This window comes from Sapajus apella, unplaced genomic scaffold (assembly GCF_009761245.1).
Source record: "Sapajus apella isolate SASKATOON/1434 unplaced genomic scaffold, GSC_monkey_1.0 scaffold195, whole genome shotgun sequence".
NCBI classification, from domain to species: domain Eukaryota; kingdom Metazoa; phylum Chordata; class Mammalia; order Primates; family Cebidae; genus Sapajus; species Sapajus apella.
The window spans coordinates 710,024-733,827 of NW_022437135.1; the positions used below are offsets into that span (position 1 = coordinate 710,024).

Here is a 23,804-nt window from a genome sequence, read left to right on the forward strand (position 1 = left end):
TTTGAGACAGAGTCTCACTCTGTTGCCCAGGCTGAAATGCAGTGGTGAGATCCAGGCTCCCTGCAACCTCTGCCTCCCAAGTTCAAGCGATTGTCCCACCTCAGCCTCCTGAGTAGCTGGGATTACAGGCGCAGGCCACCACGCCCAGCTAATTTTTATATTTTTAGTAGAGACAGAGTTTCACCGTGTTGGCCAGGCTGGTCTCAAACTTCTGACCTCAAGTGATCCTCCTGCCTCTGCCTCCCAAGGTGGGATTACTGGGGTGAACCACTGTGCTCAGCCTCTAAACCTACTTTTGATAAAAGACTTGATAGTTATTTTTTTCCTATGATCTAAAACGATAAATATGTAAGAGAAACCGTCAAGACAGGAAGTTCTGCAAGACATGTTACAACAGTGACCTAATGGAGGCAAAAATATCAAGATCAATTTCAGCGCAAAGAAAAAGATGGTACTGGCTGGGCATGGTGGCTCATGCCTGCAATCCCAGCACTTTGGGAGGCCAAGGCGGGTGGATCACTTGAGGCCAAGAGTTCAAGAGCAGCCTGGCCAACACGGTGAAAGTCCGTCTCTACTAAAAATACAAAAATTAGCTGGATTTGGTGGTGTGCGCCTTTAATCCCAGCTACTCAAGAGGCTCAGGCAGGGGAATCGCTTGAACCTGGGAGGCAGAAGTTACGGTGAGCTGAGATCGTGCCACTGCACTCCAGCCTGGGTGACAGCGCAAGATTCCGTCTCAAAAAAAAAAAAAAAAAGGAAAAGAAAAAGATGGTACCTACCCAACGTATTTTGATAAATTGGAAAAATTCTGTTCCCCAAACCTGGCAAAAATAGCACCAAACAACAAAAATAAAACCACTCTCATTGTCTTTGTCTTTTCAAATATCAAAGAAATCAAAGAGGCAGCAGTTAGAAGTGAAATAATGCAAAGTCCTCCACGCTTCGTAAAGGAAAATTAGGAAGACTGATTTTGTTGTTGTCATTACAGACAGGGTCTGTCTCACTCTGCTGCCCAGGCTGGAGTGCAGTGGCGTGATCTCGGCTCACCGCAGCCTCAAACTCCTGGGGTCAAGCAATCCACCCACCCTGCCTCCCAGAGTGCTGGGGTTACAGGTGTGAGCTACCGTGCCCTGTCTAAAGTGGTAAATTTGCTGTTTTGTGCATTTTACCATATATTTTCTTTGACTACAGGAAGAAAAAAATATCTACACAGAGGCCGGGCATGGTGGCTCATATGACTTTGGGAGGCCGAGGACGGTGGATCGCCTGAGCTCAGGAGTTCGAGACCAGCCTGGGGAACATGGTGAAACTCCATCGTTACTAAAGATACAAAAATTAGCTGGGCGTGGTGGCAGGCGCCTGTAATCCCACTTACTTGGGAGGCTGAGACAGGAGAATTGCTTGAACCTGGGAGGCAGAGGTTGCAGTGAGCCAAGATCACGCCATTGCACTCCTGCCTGGGCGACAGAGTAAGACTCCGTCTCAGAGTCAGAAGAAAAACAAAAAAACAAAATCTGCCACAAAACCCAACTAAAAAAAAAAAAAAAAGTTCTGAGCATGGTGGTGTACCTATTATCTATTTCTCCATCTGAAAAAAAAAGTTCTGATGGAAAAAAAGCCTGAATCCTAGAATTTAAGGGAAGGTTTCGAAGTGTTTTCCTGTGACCCCAGCTCTGTGGGCCTGGGCGGGTGCTTCACTGCTGCCTCAGCTTTCTCACCCCGAAAGCAAGAAAGGAGCGCTGGGAGTGGCGACTTCCAGCCTCCTCCACTGAGGGTGCCAGGGGAAGAGGTGGGAGGGTGGGAGGGCAGCCGGGCGGGCAGGCGCCTCCCAAGTCAGGGCACTGTGCAGGTGATGGTGGCGTTCTACCTGCAAACACCTCCAGAGCACAGAGTGGGAACAGCAGCTGCCAGAGGCACCCCCGGAGCCGTCTTTTGGGCACTGACAACAAGCCTGCATCAGGATGGGGGGAGCTCCTGCAATCTCCTGTTCTTGTAACTGACATCGCCACCACGCTGAAATCCACACCGTCCCCACCTCTGGAGAGGGTGCCCAGCAGGGGCGGCTTGAGAACCTCCTGGGAGCCGGAGGCTCTCCATGCTCAGGACCTGCGACGCAGGCGACCGGTCACTAAGCACCCAGGCATGAGACTTTGCAGATGCCTCCCCAGGGGCTGCCAGGACAGCGTGAGGACCTGAGCTCAGCAGGAGGGGGCTCTGAGGCCGTGCGTGGAGAGAGGTTCCTGACCTGTGGGCTGTGATCCTGAGACTGTTTAAAGGGAAGGAGAGACGAGGAATCACTCGGGGAGAGTCCGGCTCCCAGAACTCCACTGCTTGTACCTTTATAAGGACAGGGTCTTACGATGCTGCCCATTTGTCTCAAACTCCTGGCCTCCAGCAATCCCCCTGCCTCTGTGTCCCACGTCACTGGGGCTCTGCGTGTGGGCCACCTCGCACAGCTATGAAGGGAAATTTGAATTCAGTGGGTTAAAAAAATTTGGAAACACCTTACAGTTTACAGCACTTTTATGTGAACTTATTTGCTCCTCATAGCAACAGCATGGGTTCGGCAAAAGTATCGCTGTCTTGATTTTATAGTTGAGAGAATTACCTGAGACGGTTATCTAGCACCCACTTTCTTGTTCTGACATCTCTTTTGTGTTTGTTTGGACAGGCTGGAGCGCACTGGCACGATCATGGCTCACTGTAGCCTCGACCCCCTGGCCTCGAGGAATCCGCCTGCCTCGGCCTCCCAAAGTGCTGGGACCCATTGCCTATTACATGGTCTTCAACCAAAAGCCCCCTTGCCCTCGCAGTTAGCCCCAGGCACCGTGTGGAGGGCTGTACCAAAAGCAGAGCGCAAGGCAGGCGCGGGGCAGGGATGACCGCCCAGCTCTCACCTGCTTCAGTGAAGGGACTGGGCAGGGTTCCTCTGTGCTGAGCTGAGCTAAGGGCCAGGCGGGCTCAGCCTCAGCCCTCAGGCATGCGTGCTGGGGGACACGTGGGCCCTCACCCCTCGCCCCCCACCCCCCACAAGGCGCCTTTAGGGGATCTGGCCTCTGACCTCGCAGTCCATGGCCTGGGCAGCGCGGCAGCTCCAGCTCACTCCTGGCTCACGGTGTCCCAGCAGCGACCTGGAAGAGGACACACATGGTGGGCGGCTGCTCCTGGGAAGCCCTGCTCAGGACCCCTCGGCAGGTGCACACAGCTGGCCTGGGCTCCAGAAACGGCGGCTCAGCCCAGGTCCTGGCTCAGCCAGCACGCCCCGGGCTTCTTTGTCCTTGGTCAGAGCCAAGCTTTGTTCTCCTCATTCCAGAGACTGCCCAGGCCCTCAGCACCCTGGGGCTGATCCCACACCTGAGTTCAGCCTTCCCATGCCATGCCATGCCAGGAAGACCTCAGGCATCAGGGAAACAGGGCCTTAATCTCACGAATGCCATAAAATGTAAAATGTCTATAAAGAGAGATAATGAATTTGACAATTAAAAGATTAAAGCTTCGGGCTGGACGCAGTGGCTGGCGCCTGCAATCCCAGTACTTTGGGAGGCCAAGGCGGGCGGATCACTTGAGGTCAGGAGTTTGAGGCCAGCCTGGCCAATGTGGTGAAACCCTGTCTCTACTAAAAATACAAAAATTAGCTAGGTGTGGTGGTGCATGCATGTAATCCCAGCTACTCGGGAGGCTGAGGCAGAACTGCTTGAACCCGGGAGGTGGAGGTTGCAGTGAGCCAACATCATGCCACTGCACTCCAGCCTGGGTGACAGAGCAAGACTTCATTTAAAAAAAAAAAAAATTAGCTGAGCATGGTGGGGCCCCTATCCCTATTTCCCAGCTACCTGGGAGGCTGAGGCCAGAGGATTGCTTACGTCCAGGAGTTCAAGGCTGCAGTGAGCTAGGATGGCGCCACTGCACTCCAGCCTAGGCACAGAGTGAGATCCTGGCTCTAAAATAAAAGAATGACCAGTCTGGCCAACATGGTGAAACCACATCTCTACAAAAATACAAAATTAGCCAGGTGTGGTGGTGCAAGCCCTGTGGTCCCAGCTACTTGGGAGGCTGGGGCAGGAGGATCACTTAAGCCCAGGATGTGGAAGTTGCAGTGAGCGGAGATCGCACCACTGCACTCCAGCCTGGGTGTCAGAGAGAGACCCTGTCTGAAAAAAAAGAGAGACAGAGAGAGAGATCTGTGTGGGCATCCGTATAGTAAGTGTCTTAAAAAGACGGAACAAAAATTTCTACAGAACACCGTGAATAGAATAATCCCGTTTCAGAAAGAGAGTGTGTGTGTGTGTAGACACAATATTGTGTTGAACCAAATGAAATGGCCATTTCATAGGACAAAACCGAGCACTGGTAATTTCACATGGTTCCTGAATACACAGGAAATAAAAAGCAAACAGAGGTGTGACAGTCAGCCTGTGCCCAGGCAGAGAGGAGGTGGCGGGAGCCAGCACTGACCGGCGCCTTGCCCACCTCCCCGCCTTGGGGCTCCCGCAGGCCCAGGGACCCTGCCCTGCTGCAGGCTGCACCCCACTCTTTCACTGGGGGGCCCAGGAGAAACCCTGGCTGGGCGTGGCCGGGCGTGGCTGTACGGTACATAGGAAAGAGGCCAAGAGCAAATGACAGAGCAGCATGTGGACACAGGGAGGCGCCAGGACCCGACTCCAGGGCCATCCGCGGGGCTCCATGGTGGGGAGGAAGGGGACCCTGCACCCACACAAGACAAGGCACAGGACAGAGCGCACCTCAGGAAACACACCGTAGAGGCCACAGCAGCCCCCAGGGCCACTGCCCAGGCCACGGCACAGTGGACCAGACCCTGGCCTCCCCAGCAAGGTCTGGAGCTCCCGCCCCTCACCACTTCGTCCTCCAAGGAACAACTTCAGGAGTCTCTGTGGAGAAAGTGCCCACTGTCACCCCCGAGCTCACAAAACCAGCTTCCTTCACACTCAGACGCATGCCCACGCCACAAGCAGACCGTGGCCACCTCGGCACTGCAGCGAGCCCCCGGCAGACGCGAACGCTGTGTCTCAGGCAGTGGTTCTCAGCCAGGTGACGTGGACAACCAGGAACTAGCTGGTGCTGTCTGCGGACATTTAGGGGGCGAGCTCCTGGCACCTGGCGAGTAGTGGTCGGGGCACTGCTGAACACCCTACGATGCTTAGGGCAGCCCACAACTCATCCGGCCCAAAATGCCACTAGTGCTCAGGGCCAAAGTCCCACACCAGTGTGTCATATACACAGAGGAATACCACTAACCCACACCAGTGTGTCATATACACACAGGAATACCACTAACCCACACCAGTGTGTCATATACACACAGGAATACCACTAACCCACAGCAGCGTGTCATATACACAGAGGAATACCACTAATCCACAGCAGCGTGTTCATATACACAGAGGAATACCACTAACCCACACCAGTGTGTCATATACACAGAGGAATACCACTAACCCACAGCAGCATGTTCATATACACAGAGGAATACCACTAACCCACAGCAGTGTGTCACATACACAGAGGAATACCACTAACCCACAGCAGTGTGTCATATACACAGAGGAATACCACTAACCCACACCAGTGTGTCATATACACAGTAAGTACTGCTAACCCACAGCAGTGTGTCACATACACAGAAGAATACCACTAACCCTGGTGTTGGACATCATCACCACTAGGCCGGGTGTGGTGGCGCGTGCCTGTAATTCCAGCTACTTGGGAGGCTGAGGCAAGAGAATGGCTTGAACTCAGGAGGCAGAGGTTGCAGTGAACTGAGATCGTGCCATTGCACTTCAGCCTGGGCCACAGAGCAAGATTCTGTCCCAAAGAACATTGCCGCCACTAAAGACAGGGCTGTGATGAGTGCCCTGGTGGGATAACAGGGGAGAGACGCTATGGCAGTCTCCGGAGGGGACAGGGGGAGGGCAGCTCCCCTGGGCTGTGCCTCGAGGTCACAGGGCCCAGACCCTGGGGTCTCATAGCCTGGGACATGAGGCCGCCTCCCCGCCTCCCCCAGTCAATGGCCATGGAGGGCTTAAGGAGCGGGGAGCGGCACTGGAGGCCTGGCTGGTCAATTTTGGGCAGAGCACCAGCCCTGCACTGGGTCACCTCTGGCTTCATCTGTCACTTAAGTAGAAATCCAGTGAGTCGCTGTCAGCTGTGAGTGTGCCCAGGAGGGCATGGACGCAGACGAAACCAGAGAGGCTCCCCAGTCAACAGCGGCCCTGTCCCGATTCCGACTCCTAACCCTAAACCACGTTGCCAGGAAGAAGGAAACTCAGGCAGCCAGGAGTCCACGTCCCTCCCTTCCAAGGGCCAGTAGGAAGATGCCAGGCGGGTGGGAAACGGGAAATACCCTCACCTCCCTCAGTGAGGCTGCCGTGATGCCAGGACGCTCACAGCCAGGATCCCTGCGCCCTCACAGTGAGCAGGGTGAGGCAGAGCCCCGCACGCGCCATTTCCCTGGACTCAGCAGCCACCCACCAGGCACCGCCAGGCCCCCCACGCCCCCCATTCCTCACTACAGCCTCGCCAGGAAGGCGCTTCCACCCCGGTTTCAGAGTCACGGCTGAGGCCCCAGGGTGCCCCGGGAGGGCCAGGGGACAGCTCCGATGCTGCTGAGCTGGGGGCGCCAGACCCTCCCCAGTATGCTCAGATGCCAGCTTCGCTTCCGAAGCCCGTGGGCCTCCCACGAAGCCTGGAAGCCAAATGTCCCAGAACTCACTGAAAACACCACGCAGGTGGTCAGAGAGAGGCGTGGGTCACGGGGACAGGCACAGCACAGGTGCTCCGGAGGAAGGTGTCTAAGGGCCAGGTCTCTGCAGGCCAGTCCTCTCCTTGGCAACATGTGGTCATCCCTGTCTTCCTGGTCCCACTCATGGGGGACAGCTGACTCATTGAATTTCTTTCTTCTTTGAGACGGAGTCTCACTCTGTCACCCAGGCTGGAGTGCAACGGCGTGGTCTCGGCTCACTGCAACCTCTGCCTCCAGGGTTCAAGTGATTCTCCCACCTCAGCCTCCCGAGTAGCTGGGACCACGTTCAGTTCCCTCAGCAGCCAGTCACATTCTGCAGGACTCGGAGCTAGCGTCCACCCTCACCAAGCCCCGGCCGGCGGCAGGGGTGGTCTGAGAGCCACTGAGACGAGGTCACGTGGAAGCCTGGGCCCCGAGGCTTTGAATGACCACTGGTGAAAGCAACAGGCAGCCCCTCCCCAGGCGGGGAACGTGAGCACGGGGCGAGCCACAGTTGTTTCCCATTAACAATTTTCTGTTATGAGACGCATCTGGCCAGTGTTTCCTCCGAATGAAAATCTCCTCCGCAGAGCAAGGGAGGGCCCTGATGAGCCCCGTGCCTCCCGCCAAGCCCGGATCTCCTGAAACGCTGCCACGAATCACATTCACACACACGATGAACCAAGGAGCCACGGCCAGCGTCACTTGTGTTAGAAAACCACTCCTCCCGTGTGGGTCTTACCAGATCACACTTAAAACAAACCTCACGATGTTTATGTGTTTTTCTCTTTATAAGGTGAATGATCGAATCTTCGTGATTTTCCAGGGGCACTCAGAGTCTCAGGACAGTTTTAGAGGCAACCTGGACAGGTTTAAGTGGTTTAAGGCAGGATCGCCGGCGTCTGAGAGGGAAGACTTCATTATCCATTAACAAATCAAACCTGATCCTTCACAAGTGACGAACCTTTGTTCTTCGTTTTTCCCCCTTAAATAAGCAAGAGCATAATAAAGTCAACATAAAGCATCAAAAATGATTCTGCTGTACAGAACCTCTGCCGTCCAGGTGGATTACACAGAAAGGAAATAATAATCTTTCATTTTGAAGGCAAAGGCGTTCATGAGTCAACAAGGCAAGACTATCGAGGCCAAACTTTGCTAAAGTCGTGACATAATTCGTAGCTGCTTTTCGGCTCAGGTCCTGTGATGAGAAAAGGCACATACTTAGTTTTGCCCTTCCCTGATTTTTGTCATTTTTACCATATTTTGGAACACTCTGGGAAATCACTTCTGGAGAGAGTGTGGCCCAGGATATCCTAGGTGCCTGAGGCCCTTTTCCGAGAATCTGTGAGGTCCAAAGGCTTCCCTAACACAATTTCCTCCATCATTCTCTCACGAGGGACAGTGGACTTTCCCAGAGGCTGATTGACAGAGATATTGGCACAACCGAGAATCTGGGTATCCTCTATTCAGTCGGACTCCTAGGAGATCTGCTGAAACACTGACGCAATGCTATTGTTCTCAACAGAAACTTTTTGTTTTATAAAATAGTTACTTAAAAAAATATTGGCCGGAGCCGGGCACGGTGGCTCACGCCTGTAATCCCAGAACTTTGGGAGCCAGAGGTGAGTGGATCACCTGAGGTCAGGAGTTTGAAACCAGCCTGACCAATACAGTGAAACCCCATCTCTACTAAAATACAAAACTTAGCCGGGCATGGTGGTGCATGCCTGTACTCCCAGTTACTCAGGAGGCTGAGGCAGGAGAATTGCTTGAACCCAGGAGGCAGTGATTGCAGGGAGCCAAAATCTGGCCACTGCACTCCAGCCTGGGCGACAGAGCAAGACTCGGTCTCCAAAAAAAATAATAAAATAAAATAAAGCAATTTCACACATTTAAAATGAATTTAAGTCATAACCTAATTATGACTTTTAACCAAAGTAACTGACTTGCATTTTACGGAGAACCTCAGGCTGATGGTCGAGAACTGTCTGCTAGATACGCGTTTAGCGACACCTGTGGGCACACACACCACAGCCTTCATGGCCACGTGCGCCCTGCTGTGCCTTCTCAATGTGGAAACACTCTCACGAATGCAGGCCAAGATAGGGCCTCTTTTTAGAGCTGAAAAAACGTAGGTGTACCTAGTAATCAGCGTTTTACTATTCTGTCTTACCGAGAAAGTATGTCATATCCAAAGAATACCCACTAAACTCCATTTAGTATCAGTCCAAGGTTTTAAGTTGCCTAAGCTTTATCTTGGTACAGTTCACTGTTGGAATAATGAATACATTTGAACACAAACTTACATTTTTGATAATCTTAAACATTAAGAGTAATATTAGCTGATTTGATAGGTAAACTCGTAGAAGTTTAGGGGAGAAAGCCAAGTAGAATACAGCGTACGCCTGTATTATATGTATATATATATATATATATATTTTTTTTTTTTTTTTTTGAGACGGAGTCTCGCTCTTGTTACCCAGGCTGGAGTGCAATGGCGCGATCTCGGCTCACCGCAACCTCCGCCTCCTGGGTTCAGGCAATTCTCCTGCCCCAGCCTCCTGAGTAGCTGGGATTACAGGCACGCACCACCATGCCCAGCTAATTTTTTGTATTTTTAGTAGAGACGGGGTTTCACCATGTTGACCAGGATGGTCTCGATCTCTTGACCTCGTGATCCACCCGCCTCGGCCTCCCAAAGTGCTGGGATTACAGGCTTGAGCCACCGCACCCGGCAATGTATATATATTTTTTGGAGATGGACACTCGCTCTGTCGCCCAGGCTGGAGTGCAGTCATGTGATCTCAGCTCACTGCAACCTCCACCTCCTCCCGGGGTCAGGCAATTCTCCTGCCTCAGCCTCCCGAGTAGCTGAGATTACAAGCATGCGCCACCACGCCCGGCTAATATTTGTATTTTTAGTAGAGACGGGGTTTCACCATGTTGACCAGGATGGCCTAGATCTTCTGACCTCCTGATCTGTCTGCCTCGGCCTCTCAAAGTGATGGGGTTACGGGTGTAAGCCACCACGCCCAGCACACCTGTATTATATTTAATACTGCTGAAGAAAAGACATCGCTTTTTAAAAGCCCAAATTATCAATTTAGTCTCATTTGCCAAACATTTCCTTCAATTATGTGGACTTAGATAATGATTGATACTATCATTATTGGAGACAGGGTCTGGCTCTGTCCCCCAGGCTGGAGTGCAGTGGCACAATCACAGCTCACTACAGCCTCAACCTCCCGGGCTCAGGTGATCCTCCCACCCCAGCCTCCAGAGCTGGAACTACACGCGTGACCACCACGCACGGCTAATCTTTTATTTTTGGTAGAGACAAGGCCTTACCATGTTGCCCGGGCTGGTCTCGAGCTCCTGGACTCAAGCCATCCTGCCTGCCTCAGCCTCCCAAATTGCTAGGATTACAGGTGTGAGCCATGACACCTGGCCTGAACTTAAAATTCTTAGAACATTCCTGAGTTTGTTTCTGCAAGAAGAATTTCTTTTTAAAGTCTAGCGCATTTAAATTTTTAGAAGTACAGCTGCGTGCGGTGGCTCACACCTGTAATCCCAGCACTTTGGGAGGCCGAGGCCAAGGCAGGTGGATCAGGAGGTCAGCAGTTCGAGACCAGCCTGACCAACATGGTGACACCCCATCTCTACTAAAAATACAAAAATTAGCCAGGCATATTGGCGTGTGCCTGTAATCCCAGCTACTCAAGGAGGCTGAAGCAGGAGAATCACTTGAACTTGGGAGGTGGAGGTTGCAGTGAGCCGAGATCACACCATTGCACTTCAGTCTGGGTAACCCAGCAAGATTCTTGTCTCAAAAAAAAAAAAAAAAAAAAAAAAAAAAAGCCAGGTACAGTGGCTTATGCCCGTAATCCCAGCACTTTGGGAGGCCAAGGCGGGCGGATCACCTGAGGTCAGGAGTTTGAGACCAGCCTGACCAACATGGAGAAACCCTGTCTCTACTAAAAATACAAAATTAGCTGGGTATGGTGGCACATGCCTGTAATCCCAGCTACTTGGGAGGCTGAGGCAGGAGAATCCCTTGAACCCACAGTGAGCCGAGATCCCGCCATTGCACTCCAGCCTGGGCAACAAGAGCGAAACTCCATCTCAAAAAGAAAAAAAAAAAAAAGAAAGAAAAAAGGCTAGGTGTGGTGGCTCACGCCTGTAATCCCAGCACTTTGGGAGGCCAAGGCATGCAGATCATGAGATCAGGAGATCGAGATCATCCTGGTTAACACAGTGAAACTCCATCTCTACTAAAAATACAAAAAATTAGCTGGGCATGGTGGCGCCCGCCTGCAGTCCCAGCTACTCGGGGAAGTGAGACAGGAGAATCACTTGAACCCAGGAGGCGGAGGTTGCGGTGAGCCGAGATGGAGCCATTGCACTCAAGCCTGGCAACAGAGTGAACTCCATCTCAAAAAAAAAAAAAATTAGCTGGCGTGGTGGCACACGCCTGTAATCCCAGCTACTTGGGAGGCTGAGGCAGAAGAATTGCTTGAACCAGGAGGCAGAGGTTGCAGTGAGCCGAGATCTCACCACTGCACCCCAGCCTGGGCAACAGAGTGAAGCTCCGTCTCAAAAAAAAAAAAAAAAGATAACAAATAAATAATTAGAAGTAGGATTTTCTTATGTTCTGGAAATCTTAGAAATATTTGCTTATATAAGCTCATCACAAGCCAATCAGAATAGAGTTCCTCCAATTCAAGATACTTCAGTTGTCCTGGGTGGACACAAAATTCTGAATTGAACTGAGCTCAAAAGAATCTAAGGCCACAGAGAGAGAAGTGCAGCCATCCAGATTCTCCGAATCTGGCCACAGAGAACTGATCTAGGTCATCCGCCTACAAAGATGAGCCAAGAATACGACCACAAACCAATCACAGATGCCACCAGGTCACGGGCAAGCCAGGAACCACCAGAACAGAGTCGGGCGGGGAAAACAGACATGGAGGGAAAACAGGAAATAGCGTCTGCGAAGCACAGAGTTCTGCAAAGTTCCACTGCTGCTTGAATTTGCCTCCGGTAGCCAAGAAAAGACCAGCAGGTTGGGAGGGAGGCTGAGGCAGGAGGATCGCTTGAGCCCAGAAGCGCAGGCAACATGGTGAGGCCCTGTCTCTACAAAAAATACAAAACAAAAAACGAATGAAAATCGATACCTGAGGCCGGGCGCGGTGGCTCACGCCTGTAATCCCAGCACTTTGGGAGGCCGAGGCGGGTGGATCACGAGGTCAAGAGATTGAGACCATCCTGGTCAACATGGTGAAACCCCGTCTCTACTAAAAATACAAAAAATTAGCTGGGCATGGTGGCGCGTGCCTGTAATCCCAGCTACTCAGGAGGCTGAGGCAGGAGAATTGCCTGAACCCAGGAGGTGGAGGTTGCGGTGAGCCGAGATCGCGCCTTTGCACTCCAGCCTGGGTAACAAGAGCGAAACTCTGTCTCAAAAAAAAAAAAAAAAAAAAAAAGAAAAAAAAGAAAATCGATACCTGCTGTGACATGAGTGACCCTGGAAAACATGCTACATGAAAGAAGTGGGCCACAAAAGACCACGGAGGCTGCAGGGAGCCGAGATCGGGCCGGTGCACTCCAGCCTGGCGGCAGAGCGAGACTCCGTCTCAAAAAACAAAAAAATCAGCGGGGTGTGGCGGTGCACACCTGTGATCCCAGCTGCTCGGGAGGCTGAGGCAGAAGAATTGCTTGAACCCGGGAGGCAGAGGTTGCCGAGAGCCGAGATCGCATAGCTTGAAGCCGGGCTTTCATACAACTGTGATCCCAGCTGTGTTAAACTTCCTTAAGGTGCAGATCCAGAGGCAGGGCTGCCAGGGCTGGGGAGGCGCTGACCGTGTGTCTGGGGCCTCTCTTTGCGGTGCTGAAATGTTCTAACTGTAGATGGTGGCAATGGTTGCACAACAGCGAACACACTAAGCCACTGAACTGTACACTTTAAATGGGTGAAATTTTTTTTTTTTTTTTTTTTTGAGACGGAGTTTCGCTCTTGTTACCCAGGCTGGAGTGCAATGGCGCGATCTCGGCTCACCGCAACCTCCGCCTCCTGGGTTCAGGCAATTCTCCTGCCTCAGCCTCCAGAGTAGCTGGGATTACAGGCACACGCCACCATGCCCAGCTAATTTTTTGTATTTTTAGTAGAGACGGGGTTTCACCTTGTTGACCAGGATGGTCTCAATCTCTTGACCTCGTGATCCACCCGCCTCGGCCTCCCACAGTGCTGGGATTACAGGCTTGAGCCACTGCGCCCGGCTAAATGGGTGAATTTTATGGCATGTGTGTTATGTCTCGATCAAATGGTTTTGAAAAGGCAGCCAGCGGGAGGGGCAGGACGAGGCGAGGGCCTCTTCAGGTGACTGGGCCCCGCCCAGAGGTCTGAGGCTCCACCACAGGCCCCGGAAGTCGGTGGCCCCGAAAGCTCCAGGCCTCCATGACCCGGGCGTCCTGCCTCCCTCCCCTGCCCAGGCCCTAGGCTTCTGGGTGGGGCATGGTGGCTGGCAGGGGAAGACAGGTGTCCCCCAGCTACTCCAGAAGCTCTGGTGAGCCTCCGCCTGCCCCTGTCCTGCCCCTGAGCTCTCTGTAGACGCTGTCATAGGGAACAGGGCTGTCACAACGTCCCAGGCAGAGTCCAAGTCAGGGCAGAGCCCTCGCAGAGCACAGGAGGGCCTGTGCTGCGCCAATGCTGTGCTCCTGCCTGGCAGAAATGCCACCCAGCCCCTGGCAGAAATGCCTCCCCTCTCCTATGGAGGGACTGGTGACCTGGGGAGTGGCTGGCTGCTGGTATGAGGACACGGGGGACCCTTCCACAAAGGCCCCCAGCTGGGCTCCCTGCTCAGCTGGCCGGGTTTGGGGCTGGATGTCTGCAGGGGTCCTCAGAGGTACCCAGAGGGAGAAACAAGGCTTTGGGGAAGGTGGTGACACCTGGGGCCAGGGTTCTCATGGCCAGGCCCCATCTCTCCCTGCCTGGATTTCATGGGAAGTTGGGCCAGGAGGGTGCAGGGGCCACAGAGGTGCACCCTGAGGCTGTGTCACCCAGAGTGCCACCCGCCTTTCCAGGGCACAGCAAGGAGGTGCGTGCTGAAAAGGTCCCAGGGAAAGCCCGTCAAGGCGATTTTATCTTCTCATAGCGTGCCTGCTTCGGTTCCGGGACCACGATGGAGTCCAGCCTGCCTGGGGTCCCTCTGCTGACCCCACCACACACAGAGGCAGCTGGGGCCATGAGGCAGCCATCCCAAACACGGTGACCTCCGGCACCCAAAGCTCAGAGTTCCCAGCTGAACTCAGGAGGCGCCCCACCTTCCTGTCTCCAGGGAGATGCCGGCTAGTGCAGGAGCCACTCCCAGTCCTGATGCCAGGCCTGGTCACATGGTGCCCTGCCGGGCTGGGGGGTGGTGCACGTGCCCGCCGGTCTCCTGAACCCAGGCAACAGACACCTGTGTCCTCAGGCCGAGCCTCACACATCTCAGCTCCTCAGGGATGGCCGCTCTGCGGGACTTCCCCCAAGGGACGCGCTGCTGCCTCCCAGGGGCCTTCGTGACACTGCCCTTCTTTCCACCCCGTATGCTGCCCCTGCCTACCCCCTTCCCGGCCCTGGGTCGCCACTCCTGTCCTGTTCTCCTGCTGTCCCCACCCCAGCCCAGACCCCAGATGGCTCTCCCTAGAAAAACACCTGAACACCGGAGAAGCACAATCCCTCAAGCCCATCTGCATCTGAAGAACCCCCGTGCACTCCCAGCCCAGAGCTGGAAGCTCTAAGGGTGGACAGGTCACGTCGGCCTTTCAACATGCAATGTGATCTCACTTTCCCCATCCGTAAAAGGGGACACTCCCTGCCTTGTGGGATCACATGCAGTAACAGAAAAAGCACCTGACATGTGACACCCACTGAGAGAAGGTTTTCCCTTCTCTGGTTTTGGGAAAGAATGGGGGGGTTGCAGCAGGAGCTGCTGGAACACGGCCCGTCCCGAACCCAGGGCTGCAGCCACCTGACACTCACCCAGACATGGGGGAACTTCACAGAATGACTGTGAGAAACAAAATGAGACATTCAGCTACACACATTAAACCAAACACCGATGCACAGATGCCCATAACCGAAACAGAGCAGCTACTGCCGGTCGTGGATGAACGCCCTTGGCCAAAGGGCTATGGCAGCGGAGGGAGGTTCAGCAGCTGTCCCCAAGCACACAGAGCATTTGGAACTCCCAAGCCCAGCCAGTCCCACCAGGCCACAGCATACACTTCCCTTCCTCTGAAGAAAGGGGGTTTGTTAAGCCAACGAGGAGGGAAGCCAAGGGCTGCTTCTGGGCGCCAGCATGGCTGTGAGCATGGAGGCGGGCTGAGCCACAGGCTGGGGGATGCATGCAGACCAGGCAAAGCCCAGGCAGGACACTCTGCAGAAAGCTCCTGGGGATCCGGACCCCGAGCCAGACTGAGCCCCAGCCCCAGAAGAGAGGTGTCTCCTCTCCTGGGGCCACAGCAGCCACAGAGGCCACTGACAGCTTCCACTAGGACAGTGTGTCCCAGTTACTCCACATGCCTAAAAGTGCCAACCCCCTTTCAGGTCTGGTCTATGATCCAGATGGTGGTCTTTCTCCTTTAAAACCCCACTTCCCACCTCCCACGCCTGCCCCAGCCAAGCTGATGGGATTGAAGGAGTGCAGCAGTGCAGTCACGGCTCACTACGGCCTCCTGTGGTGGTGCAGTCACGGCTCAGTACGGCCTCGTGCGGCGGTGCAGTCACGGCTCACTATGGCCTCGTGCGGCAGTGCAAGAACAGCTCACTATGGCCTCGTGCGTCGGTGTGGTCACGGCTCACTACGGCCTCGTGCAGCGGTGCAAGAACAGCTCACTACAGCCTCGTGCGGCGGTGCAAGAACAGCTCACTACAGCCTCGTGCGGCGGTGCAAGAACAGCTCACTACAGCCTCGTGCGGCGGTGCGGTCACGGCTCACTACAGCCTCGTGCGGCGGTGCAAGAACAGCTCACTACAGCCTCGTGCGGCGGTACGGTCACGGCTCACTACAGCCTTGTGCGGCGGTTCAAGAACAGCTCACTACAGCCTCGTGCGGCGGTGCGGTCACGGCTCACTACAGCCTCGTGCGGCGGTGCGGTCACGGCTCACTACAGCCTCGTGCGGCGGTGCAAGCACAGCTCACTACAGCCTCCATCTCCCGGGCTCAAGCAGTCCTCCCGTCTCAGTCTCCCAAAGCCACTTCCTCCTTTTCTTAGTTGATGGCTTCTTTTACAGCAAAGGACCCCGAAAACAAACACCTAACAGGCCACCCGAGAATCCAATCTGCAAGGCAGCAGCAGCTCCAGAAATAGCTGCTTTGTGGTCCGTTTGCCTTTTATATGAAACTTCCCCATTTTGGACCAATGCAGGCAGAAACAGAACAGGAGGAAGAGGAGGGAAAAGAGGCTGTGTCGGGGCTGGCAGGGATGGGGGGACTGTGGAAACCTACCAGGAGTGGCTCTTGGGGAAAAACCCACTGTGAGGGTTCTGGGCTCCTGCCCCGGAAGCATCCCCTCTCCCGCACGCGTCCCTCGCTGCCTGGAACCTGGGCTGCCTTCCTCCCAGGGGCTCACAGGGGAGCGAGGCCACAGAAAGGCTCCACACTCCTGGTGGCCTGACAGGTGTGAAGTGTGGAGGGGCGTCTGGGCAGTGTGCATGACGCTCAGAGCCGAGACCCTGGAGTCTGACTCCCTTGGTTGCGACCCCGGACAAGTTACTTAACCTCTCCTTGCCTCAGTTTCACTATCTGGAGAATGGGGATGCTTCCCCAGTCTGACCACCGTGACGTCCAAAAGAGCCAGTCAGCACGCATCAAGTGCTCCGTGAGTGTCCGGCACACGCGTGGTTTTCTCTGACCTGTGCTTCGGCTCCATTAGTGTCTTCTTCAGACCTGCCTCCTTCACTGGCTTGGGGCAAGGATACGTGTGGCCGCTGAAGGTGGTGGGCCAGGTATGGCAGCCATGGAGCTGCCAGTTAGGCCCTGTGGGCGGGAGGCCCTGTGGTGTGCGTAGGGGCAGGCGCCCGGGGACACTCCAGGCCTGTGCTGCCCTCCATAGCCCCAGCCAGCAAGTGGTGACCAGATGTGCGACTCCGGGAAGTATTTCCAGAGGACAGCTCTAGGGACAGGCCTCTCACGGGCTGACAGCCAGAGAGCTGGCACTCTGTGTCCCCTGCCTCAGCGTGCAGTCCCCGCTTGGGTGGGTGCTCAGCCTGGAAGCTGGATAGCACAGCCCTCCACCTGGCACTGGAGAGACGCTGACCCATGGCCCTTCTGCCTAGAAGGCAGGCTCCTGCATCAAATGTCCACCCGCCTTCGTCACCCTCAGCCATCCTTCTCAGTCCAGGGCCCCGGGCACTGCTCACTGCAAATGCGTGGGACCCTCAGCTCCTCTGATCAGCATCCTCACGTCAGCTGAGCCTGTGAGCACCCCTAGGCAAAGCCTCTGAGCCAGGCGTGCGACGCCCCTTCCCACCCAGGCACCTGATCCCCCGTACGCATCACCCTGGGGCCACGACCTGCTTCTCTCTCTGGCAAGCTCCTGCCCATCCCTGAGACCACCTGATGGCCACCCTCTCTGCCAGTCCTGCCCAACATTCTCAGATGGCACTAACAGTCCTCGCCAGCAGCGGCAACTCTGCACCCGGTCACCCCTGGTCTCAGTCACCACTCACACCTCACCAGCCGAGACACTCCCTGTGCCCGTCCTGGGAGATGCCCACCTTTAAACCCCAGCCACGAACTGCTGCCCACACATTTCCTCGTCCCTCCTGGGCAAGAGGGGCAGAAGGGACAGGGACGCGCCCTCTGGCTGCAGGCGGCGGCCTGGCCAGGGTCCTCCTCCCAGCAGTGCCTCCCTGGAGCTCTGTGTACCTCAGCTCCTGATGCCAGAGGACCCCTCGGCGCTGCCCACGGCCTTGAGCCCCCAGCTCAAGGAACCCGGTCTCAGCCATCATTCCCAGGGGACTGCAGGCGCACGTTCAGGCCCAGGAGCGCTCTCGCCATCAGAGCCCGCTCAGCACAGCACAGGTGGAGACCGAACGTGGAGGAGCCGGGTCCTCTGCAGCGCCCACCGTGAGGAGGGGCCGGAGGTGTGGATAAGCTTCCGGGAAGGGGCGCGGGTCCATCTGCCCCTCTTGCTCCAACCCCGCCTGCAGGTGAAGCCCACCCAGCCCCAGACGGCCCAGCCGAGGGTCCTCACTGCGCTCCTCCAGCCGGCCCCTGCCGCCCGCCGCGCCATCGGGACCCCAGCACCGCGGCACATTCGTAGTTGCCGAATGAATGAATGAATGAATGAGCCCGTGCCAGCACAGCCGCTTGCTGGCTGAGGGCTTCGGGGCTCCCCAGGGCCCCCGGGGGTCACTCAGCCATTCGGCAGTTTCCCAGAGGCAGCGGCAGCACAGTCGCCAGCCCCCGGCGCCGGGCCAGCCCTGAGCTCCGCTGGGGAGGGGCGGGCAGGTGTCCGCGGCGCTGGAGAGGCCGCGGTGCGGGCCGGGGTTCGATCCGCCGGGAAGCGGGGCCTGCTCCCGGCCCGGCCCGCGCGTTTCTCCTGCGGGGCTGGCCTCGCCCGCCCCTCCCCGCGCCCCGCACGTCCCCGCGGAGTCCCCAGGCCACGTGGAGAGGACACAACAAAGCCTTCCCCGCCTCCCGAGGGCGGCCGGGCTCCGAGGTGTGGGGCCGCGCCGAGGAGGGCGCCGGGCGGAGGGACGCGCGGCCCGCAGGTCGCTGCCGAGGCCGGGCGCGGTGACCGTCGCCTCCCCTCCTCCGGCTCCCACCGCGGTCGGGCCCAGGGCGGGCGGCGGGCGGGCGGGCAGGCGGGGTCCCGGGCGGGGGCTCGGCGGGTACCCCGGGGGCGCGGGAAGGGGCGCGGGGCACTCACCACCCTCCGGCCGCGGGGGCGCGGGTGCGTCGGGGCCAAGGCAGCGTCTGCCGGGCGCGCGGACACCGCCGAACGCCCGCTTCCTCCTTATGGCGCCCCGCGCGCTTCCTCCTTCGGCCCCCCACGCCCGGGCCCGCCCCGGCCCGCCCCGGCCCGCCCCCGGCGGCGTGCGGGGACTCGGGGAGCCGGCGCGACGCGGCGGAGCGGGGCGGGGGCCGGCAGCGCAGCGAGAACCAGGGTTCCCACCCTTGCCCCTTACGCGACTGTCCCGGGCAGTGTCGTCCAACTTTATGGGGCAACTCCTAACGATTCTCTGGAAAACACTGAGAATGCCCAGGCTGTTTGTGGGGTAGTCTGGGGTGCTCATTCTCGGTCCTCACGGAATCAGAGGTTTGGAAAATGGGTGCAGCCACGAGGCTTGCAGAGAGTCTGGCCCAGCCCCTCACCAGGCCCTGTGCTTGGTATTTATTCCGTATTTACTTGGATATGCAAGTCTGATTGCAAACATCAACTTAACATGTAGGGGATTCTAGGACTGCAGGCGCACACCACCACACTCAGCTGATTTCTTTTTCCACATTTAGTAGAGATGGGGAGTCTCCCCCTCTGGAGGACTCCGGCTGGTCTTGAACTCTTGGGCTCCAGAGATGCTCCTGCCTCGGCCTCCCAAAGTGCTGCAATGACGGGCCAATCCATGCACCCCCAGATGCGGCTCTCACCAACAGCGCTGCTTCGGAGCCTTCTGTGGGTGTTTTCACTTCTCCTGAGTGTGACACCTGGGAGTGGAACAGCCATGGCATTAGAAACTGCCAGCTTTCCAAGGTGGAGCTACCACTGGGCTGTCGGGTCCAGTCGCCCCGCACCCTCCCTGGGCTCGCTCCCCGAGCCCACTGCGCTGCCCGGCCTCCTCCTGCCGCCCTCACTTCTACCTGGGCTTCCTAGACTCTTGCTGCTTTTATAAAGGGTCAGAGGATGTCACTCACCCTTACCATCCTCTACGGTTTTCCGCCTCGTGCAGATGAAAAGCCAAGTTCCTTTCAGTGGTCTGTAGAGTGCCACGTGGCCTGCCCTGCTCTGGGCCAACCCCGCTGGGTCCCTGCTCCTCCTGGCAGCCCCCATCACCTCTGGCTTTACCCGGCCTCACTTCAGTTTCCTCCTTCAGTTTCCACAGCCAGCATCGCAGCTGCAGAGTCGTTGGTGTGTGTGTTGCCGGCCTCCCCTCTCGAGATGTAACCTCCCCGAGGACAGGTGGACAGGGGCTTGTTTCCTGCATGCTCTTCACTGGGACTTGGCCCTCCAGGGGGTTAAGGAAATGGAAGATTATGTGAGCAGGGGTTAGGTGGCGTTAGGGGCAGGTGCCCTGCAGAGGACAAGTGGGAAGCTTCAGAGGTTGCCACCAGGTCATCTGTGGGGTGGGGTTCAAATTCATGGCGCAAAGTCAGCAGGCGCCCCCAGGGCAGGTGAGAGCTTCGACGGTGGGGCACAGTGGGGAAGGGGCCAGTGGGGTGGCCTGAAGGCAGGAAGGCTCCAGCAGCGCGGGGTGGCAGTTGGATTTTATTCAAAGCCCTGTCACGCAGGGCAGGACCTGTGCCAATTGGCCCCCACAGTTTTTGCCTCTCATGCTGGCTTTTTGCAGCTCTCTTAAGTGCTTCTTATAGGCAGGGAATATTCTCCCCACCTCACTCCTTCCTGTCCTGATTTGCTGCCTCTATGATGCTTTGGGCTTCAAAATCTGTCTGCGGTATTTGTAAAATGAGAGAGGGTGATGTTTCCCGCAAACGCTTCAAAAAGAAAAGGAGCTTTTTTTTTCCCTAAGAGACAGGGTCTTGCCGTGTTGCCCAGGCTGGTCTTGAACTCCTGGGCTCAAGCAGTTCTCCCGCCTTGGCCTCCCGAAGTGCTGGGATTACTGCGCCCAGCCTGAATGACGTTTTTGGCGATGAAAATGAAACACAAAACTCAGCAAGGTTTGACGGGGAGGACGAGCTGGCGACCCACAGAGTTACAGTCGGCCCTCAGTTCTGCTTTTTGCTGCAATTTCTTTCTCACTGTCGCTTCCTGCCACTGGACTCCTCCTCCTGTGTCCCTCTTCCTCAGTTCCCCCTTTGCAGCAGAGCAAGGCTGGCATTTTCAAAAGCATCCTTGAGAAGCCTAGTTCCTAAAAGACTATTAATTAATTAATTAATTAATTTCTTTATTTTTTGAGATAGGGTCTCTGTCTCCCAGGCTGGAGTGTGGTGACGTGATCTCAGCTCACCGCAACCTCCGCCTCCCAGGTTCAAGCAATTCTCTTGCCACAGCCTCCTGAGTAGTTGGGATTACAGGCATGCGTCACCACGCCTGGCTAATTTTTGTATTTTTAGTAGAGACAGGGTTTCTCCAAGTTGGCCGAGCTGATCTTGAACTCCTGACCTCAGGTGATCCGTCCTCCTCGGCCTCCCAAAGTGCTGAGATTACAGGTGTGAGACACTGTGCCCTAAAAGATTATTTCAAAGCCCGCTGTTAGCTGTTACGGGCTGACTTGAGTGCTCTCATTATTCCTAGCTGAAGCCCTGACCCCCAGGACCTCGGAACGCAACTGTGCTTGGACATAGGGACTTTCAGGAGGTGACTAAGGTTAAGTGAGGTCAGCGGATGGCCCGACTCCTATCTGACTGGTGTCCTGATGGGGACAGGGACGCCCGCACAGGGAAGGACCGGGGGGAGAACACACGCTCTCCAAGCCAGGGAGAGAGGTGTCCCGGGAACCCAGCCTTGCCTGCGTGTTTATCTCCTTCTCCTGGCTGAGAATTGTGAGGAAGCCCGCTTCTGCCGTGTGAGCCCCAGTCTGTGGTGTTCTGCCTGCCTGCCTCCTGCTGTGAACCACCCACCCCTCCAGAGAGAGGGGCTGGGCGTCTCTCCCTGTCACTGCCTGTGCTCTGGGAGACTTTCAGAATCCCCAGGCTGTTTCTGGGGTAGTCTGGGGTGGTCATTCTCGGTCCTCACGGAACCAGAGGTTTGGAAAATGGGTGAAGCCACGAGGGTTGCAGAGAGTCTGGCCCGGCCCCTCACCAGGCCCTGAGCTTGGTATTTATTCTTTTTTTTTTTTTTTTTTTTTTGGACAGCGTCCCACTCTGTTGCCAGGCTGGAGCCCAGTAACTAAAAGATTGATTATTTATTTATTTATTTATTTATTTTTTTGAGACAGGGTCTCTGTCGCCCAGGCTGGAGTGCAGTGGTGCAATCTTGGCTCACTGCAGCCTCTGCCTCCCGGGTTCAAGCAATTCTCCTGCCTCGGCCTCCTGAGTAGCTGGGACTACAGGCACGCGCCACCACGCCCAGCTAAATTTTGTATTTTTAATAGAGACAGGGTTTCACCATGTTGGCCAGGATGGTCTCGATCTCTTGACCTTGTCATCTGCCCGCCTCGGCCTCCCAAAGTGCTGGGATTACAGGCGTGAGCCACCCATCCCGGCCTATTTATTCTTTGATTACTTGGATATGCAACTCTGATTTAAATCATCCACTTAATACATAGCTAGTGCTGAGACTACAGCCTCACCGGGTGGCCTCCCTCTCCTGTTCCCAGGAGGCCTCGCGCCTATCTTGTCCCCCGATGGTCAAGGGCAAAGTTTTTTTTTTAAGCAAAATTCAAACCTTGCCGTCCTTCCCAGGTCCGGGTCACTTGCAACCCTCCTCACAGGCTGCTTCTGACAGGCCCAGGTCATAGCCAAGAAGAGCTCAGGGGGGCCGTGTCGGGTATCTCTGAACTCCTGCAATGACGTGACGCCTCCCCCCTCCGGTTCTGGCCCTGGGCCTCCAGGTCAGACTCAGCCCACATCACTCACAGGGAAGCAGAGCCTGGGGCTAGCCTTCTACCACTCACACGCCCACACGGGCCAGGGGAGGGGCTTGGGGACAGCTCTGCGAGGGTCCCTGTGTGTGCTGTGGGTGTCCAAACCTGGGTGTGCAGAGTTGAGGCTGCCGCAGACCCGAGGGACGCTCGTTTGAGGACGGAAGCTGCAAGGGGAGGTGGCGACAGTCCTGCTGGCTTCCTCCACGCCCCGCACGGCTTCCTACGCAGTCTCGGGCCGAGCGTGCTGTTGCTGTGTGGGTGTGTTTCACTGAGATGTGAGCTGGCACGCTTTCTCCCCCCAGCTCCGCCTGCTGGGTCCCTCCATGTTGTGGCACATGTGGCTCCAGTGCCCGGGGCCCCCCCACTGTGGGCAGCCCTGTATTTTGCCCATCTGCTTCCCAAAATATGGAACCCCAGTGACCTCCAACTTGCTGCCGTGACAAGTCACTCTCATTCATATCCTCATCCTCAGCCTGAATGAGGCTTTCTTTGGAGCGCGACCTGGGCACTGAATTGTAGGGACAGAGCTCCTGTCTAAGGTGGGCCTGTGGTGAGGTCTCCCTGGCAGTACATTTCTTTTTGAGAGGAAGTTTCACTCTGTCGCCCAGGCTGGAGTGCAGTGGCACGATCTTGGCTCACCGCAACCTCCGCCTCCCAGGTTCAGGCAATTCTCCTGCCTCAGCCTCCCGAGTAGCTGGGATTACAGGTGTGTGCCACCACGCCCAGCTAATTTTTGTGTTTTTAGTAGAGACGAGGTTGCACCGTGTTGGTCAGGCTGCTCTTGAACCCCTGACCCCTGGGAGGGGAGACAGGGAAGGAGAGAACCGTGCAGCCATGAAGGAGATCTGATGGGGCCTGCTGCCACAGCAACAGCGGCCAAGGGCGCAGCTGCAGGAGCCGCGGACAGACCCTGGAGTGTGAGTCCTTTGTGGCTGAGCACATTCTCTGCGGAAGGAGACTGCAGCATTCCCACACCTGCACAGCAGAGAGCTGCAGTTACAGACTGGGACCTCCAGACCTGGGATTGCCCAGGTGCGTTGCTAGCTCAGTGTGGCGGTCCCAGCTCTCCTCTGAGGCTCTCCTCCCAAGGGTGCTGAGATAGACCCGTTCCAGGGGTGAAGATGGGGAGTCAGTGCAAGGGGCTCGCTCGCAAGTGACCTGGGGCAGAAGCCAGGACGGAGAACTCTACAAGGGACACTGGTTCACTGAAGAGCGGGCGTGGATCCGACCAGAAGCATGTGTGCATCTGGAGGGCGGAGGGAGCGTGTGCATCTCGGGGGCGGAGGGAGCGCCTGTGCACCTGGGGGGCGGAGGGGG

The 23,804-nt window shown here is 56.2% G+C and overlaps 1 protein-coding gene across 1 annotated transcript in view; it reads right to left on the bottom strand.

The window, feature by feature from the left end:
• BID (BH3 interacting domain death agonist) overlaps positions 1-18,769 on the bottom strand; it is a 28,627-nt gene extending 9,858 nt beyond the window's left edge. The window contains exons 1-2 of the mRNA XM_032269587.1: positions 18,656-18,769; positions 3,062-3,131 (exon numbers count right to left, since the gene is read on the bottom strand). Coding sequence (XP_032125478.1) covers positions 3,062-3,073 — 12 coding nt within the window. The 5' untranslated portion in view covers positions 3,074-3,131; positions 18,656-18,769. The remainder of the gene's footprint in view (positions 1-3,061; positions 3,132-18,655) is intronic.
• Between the last annotated feature and the right edge of the window lie 5,035 nt (positions 18,770-23,804).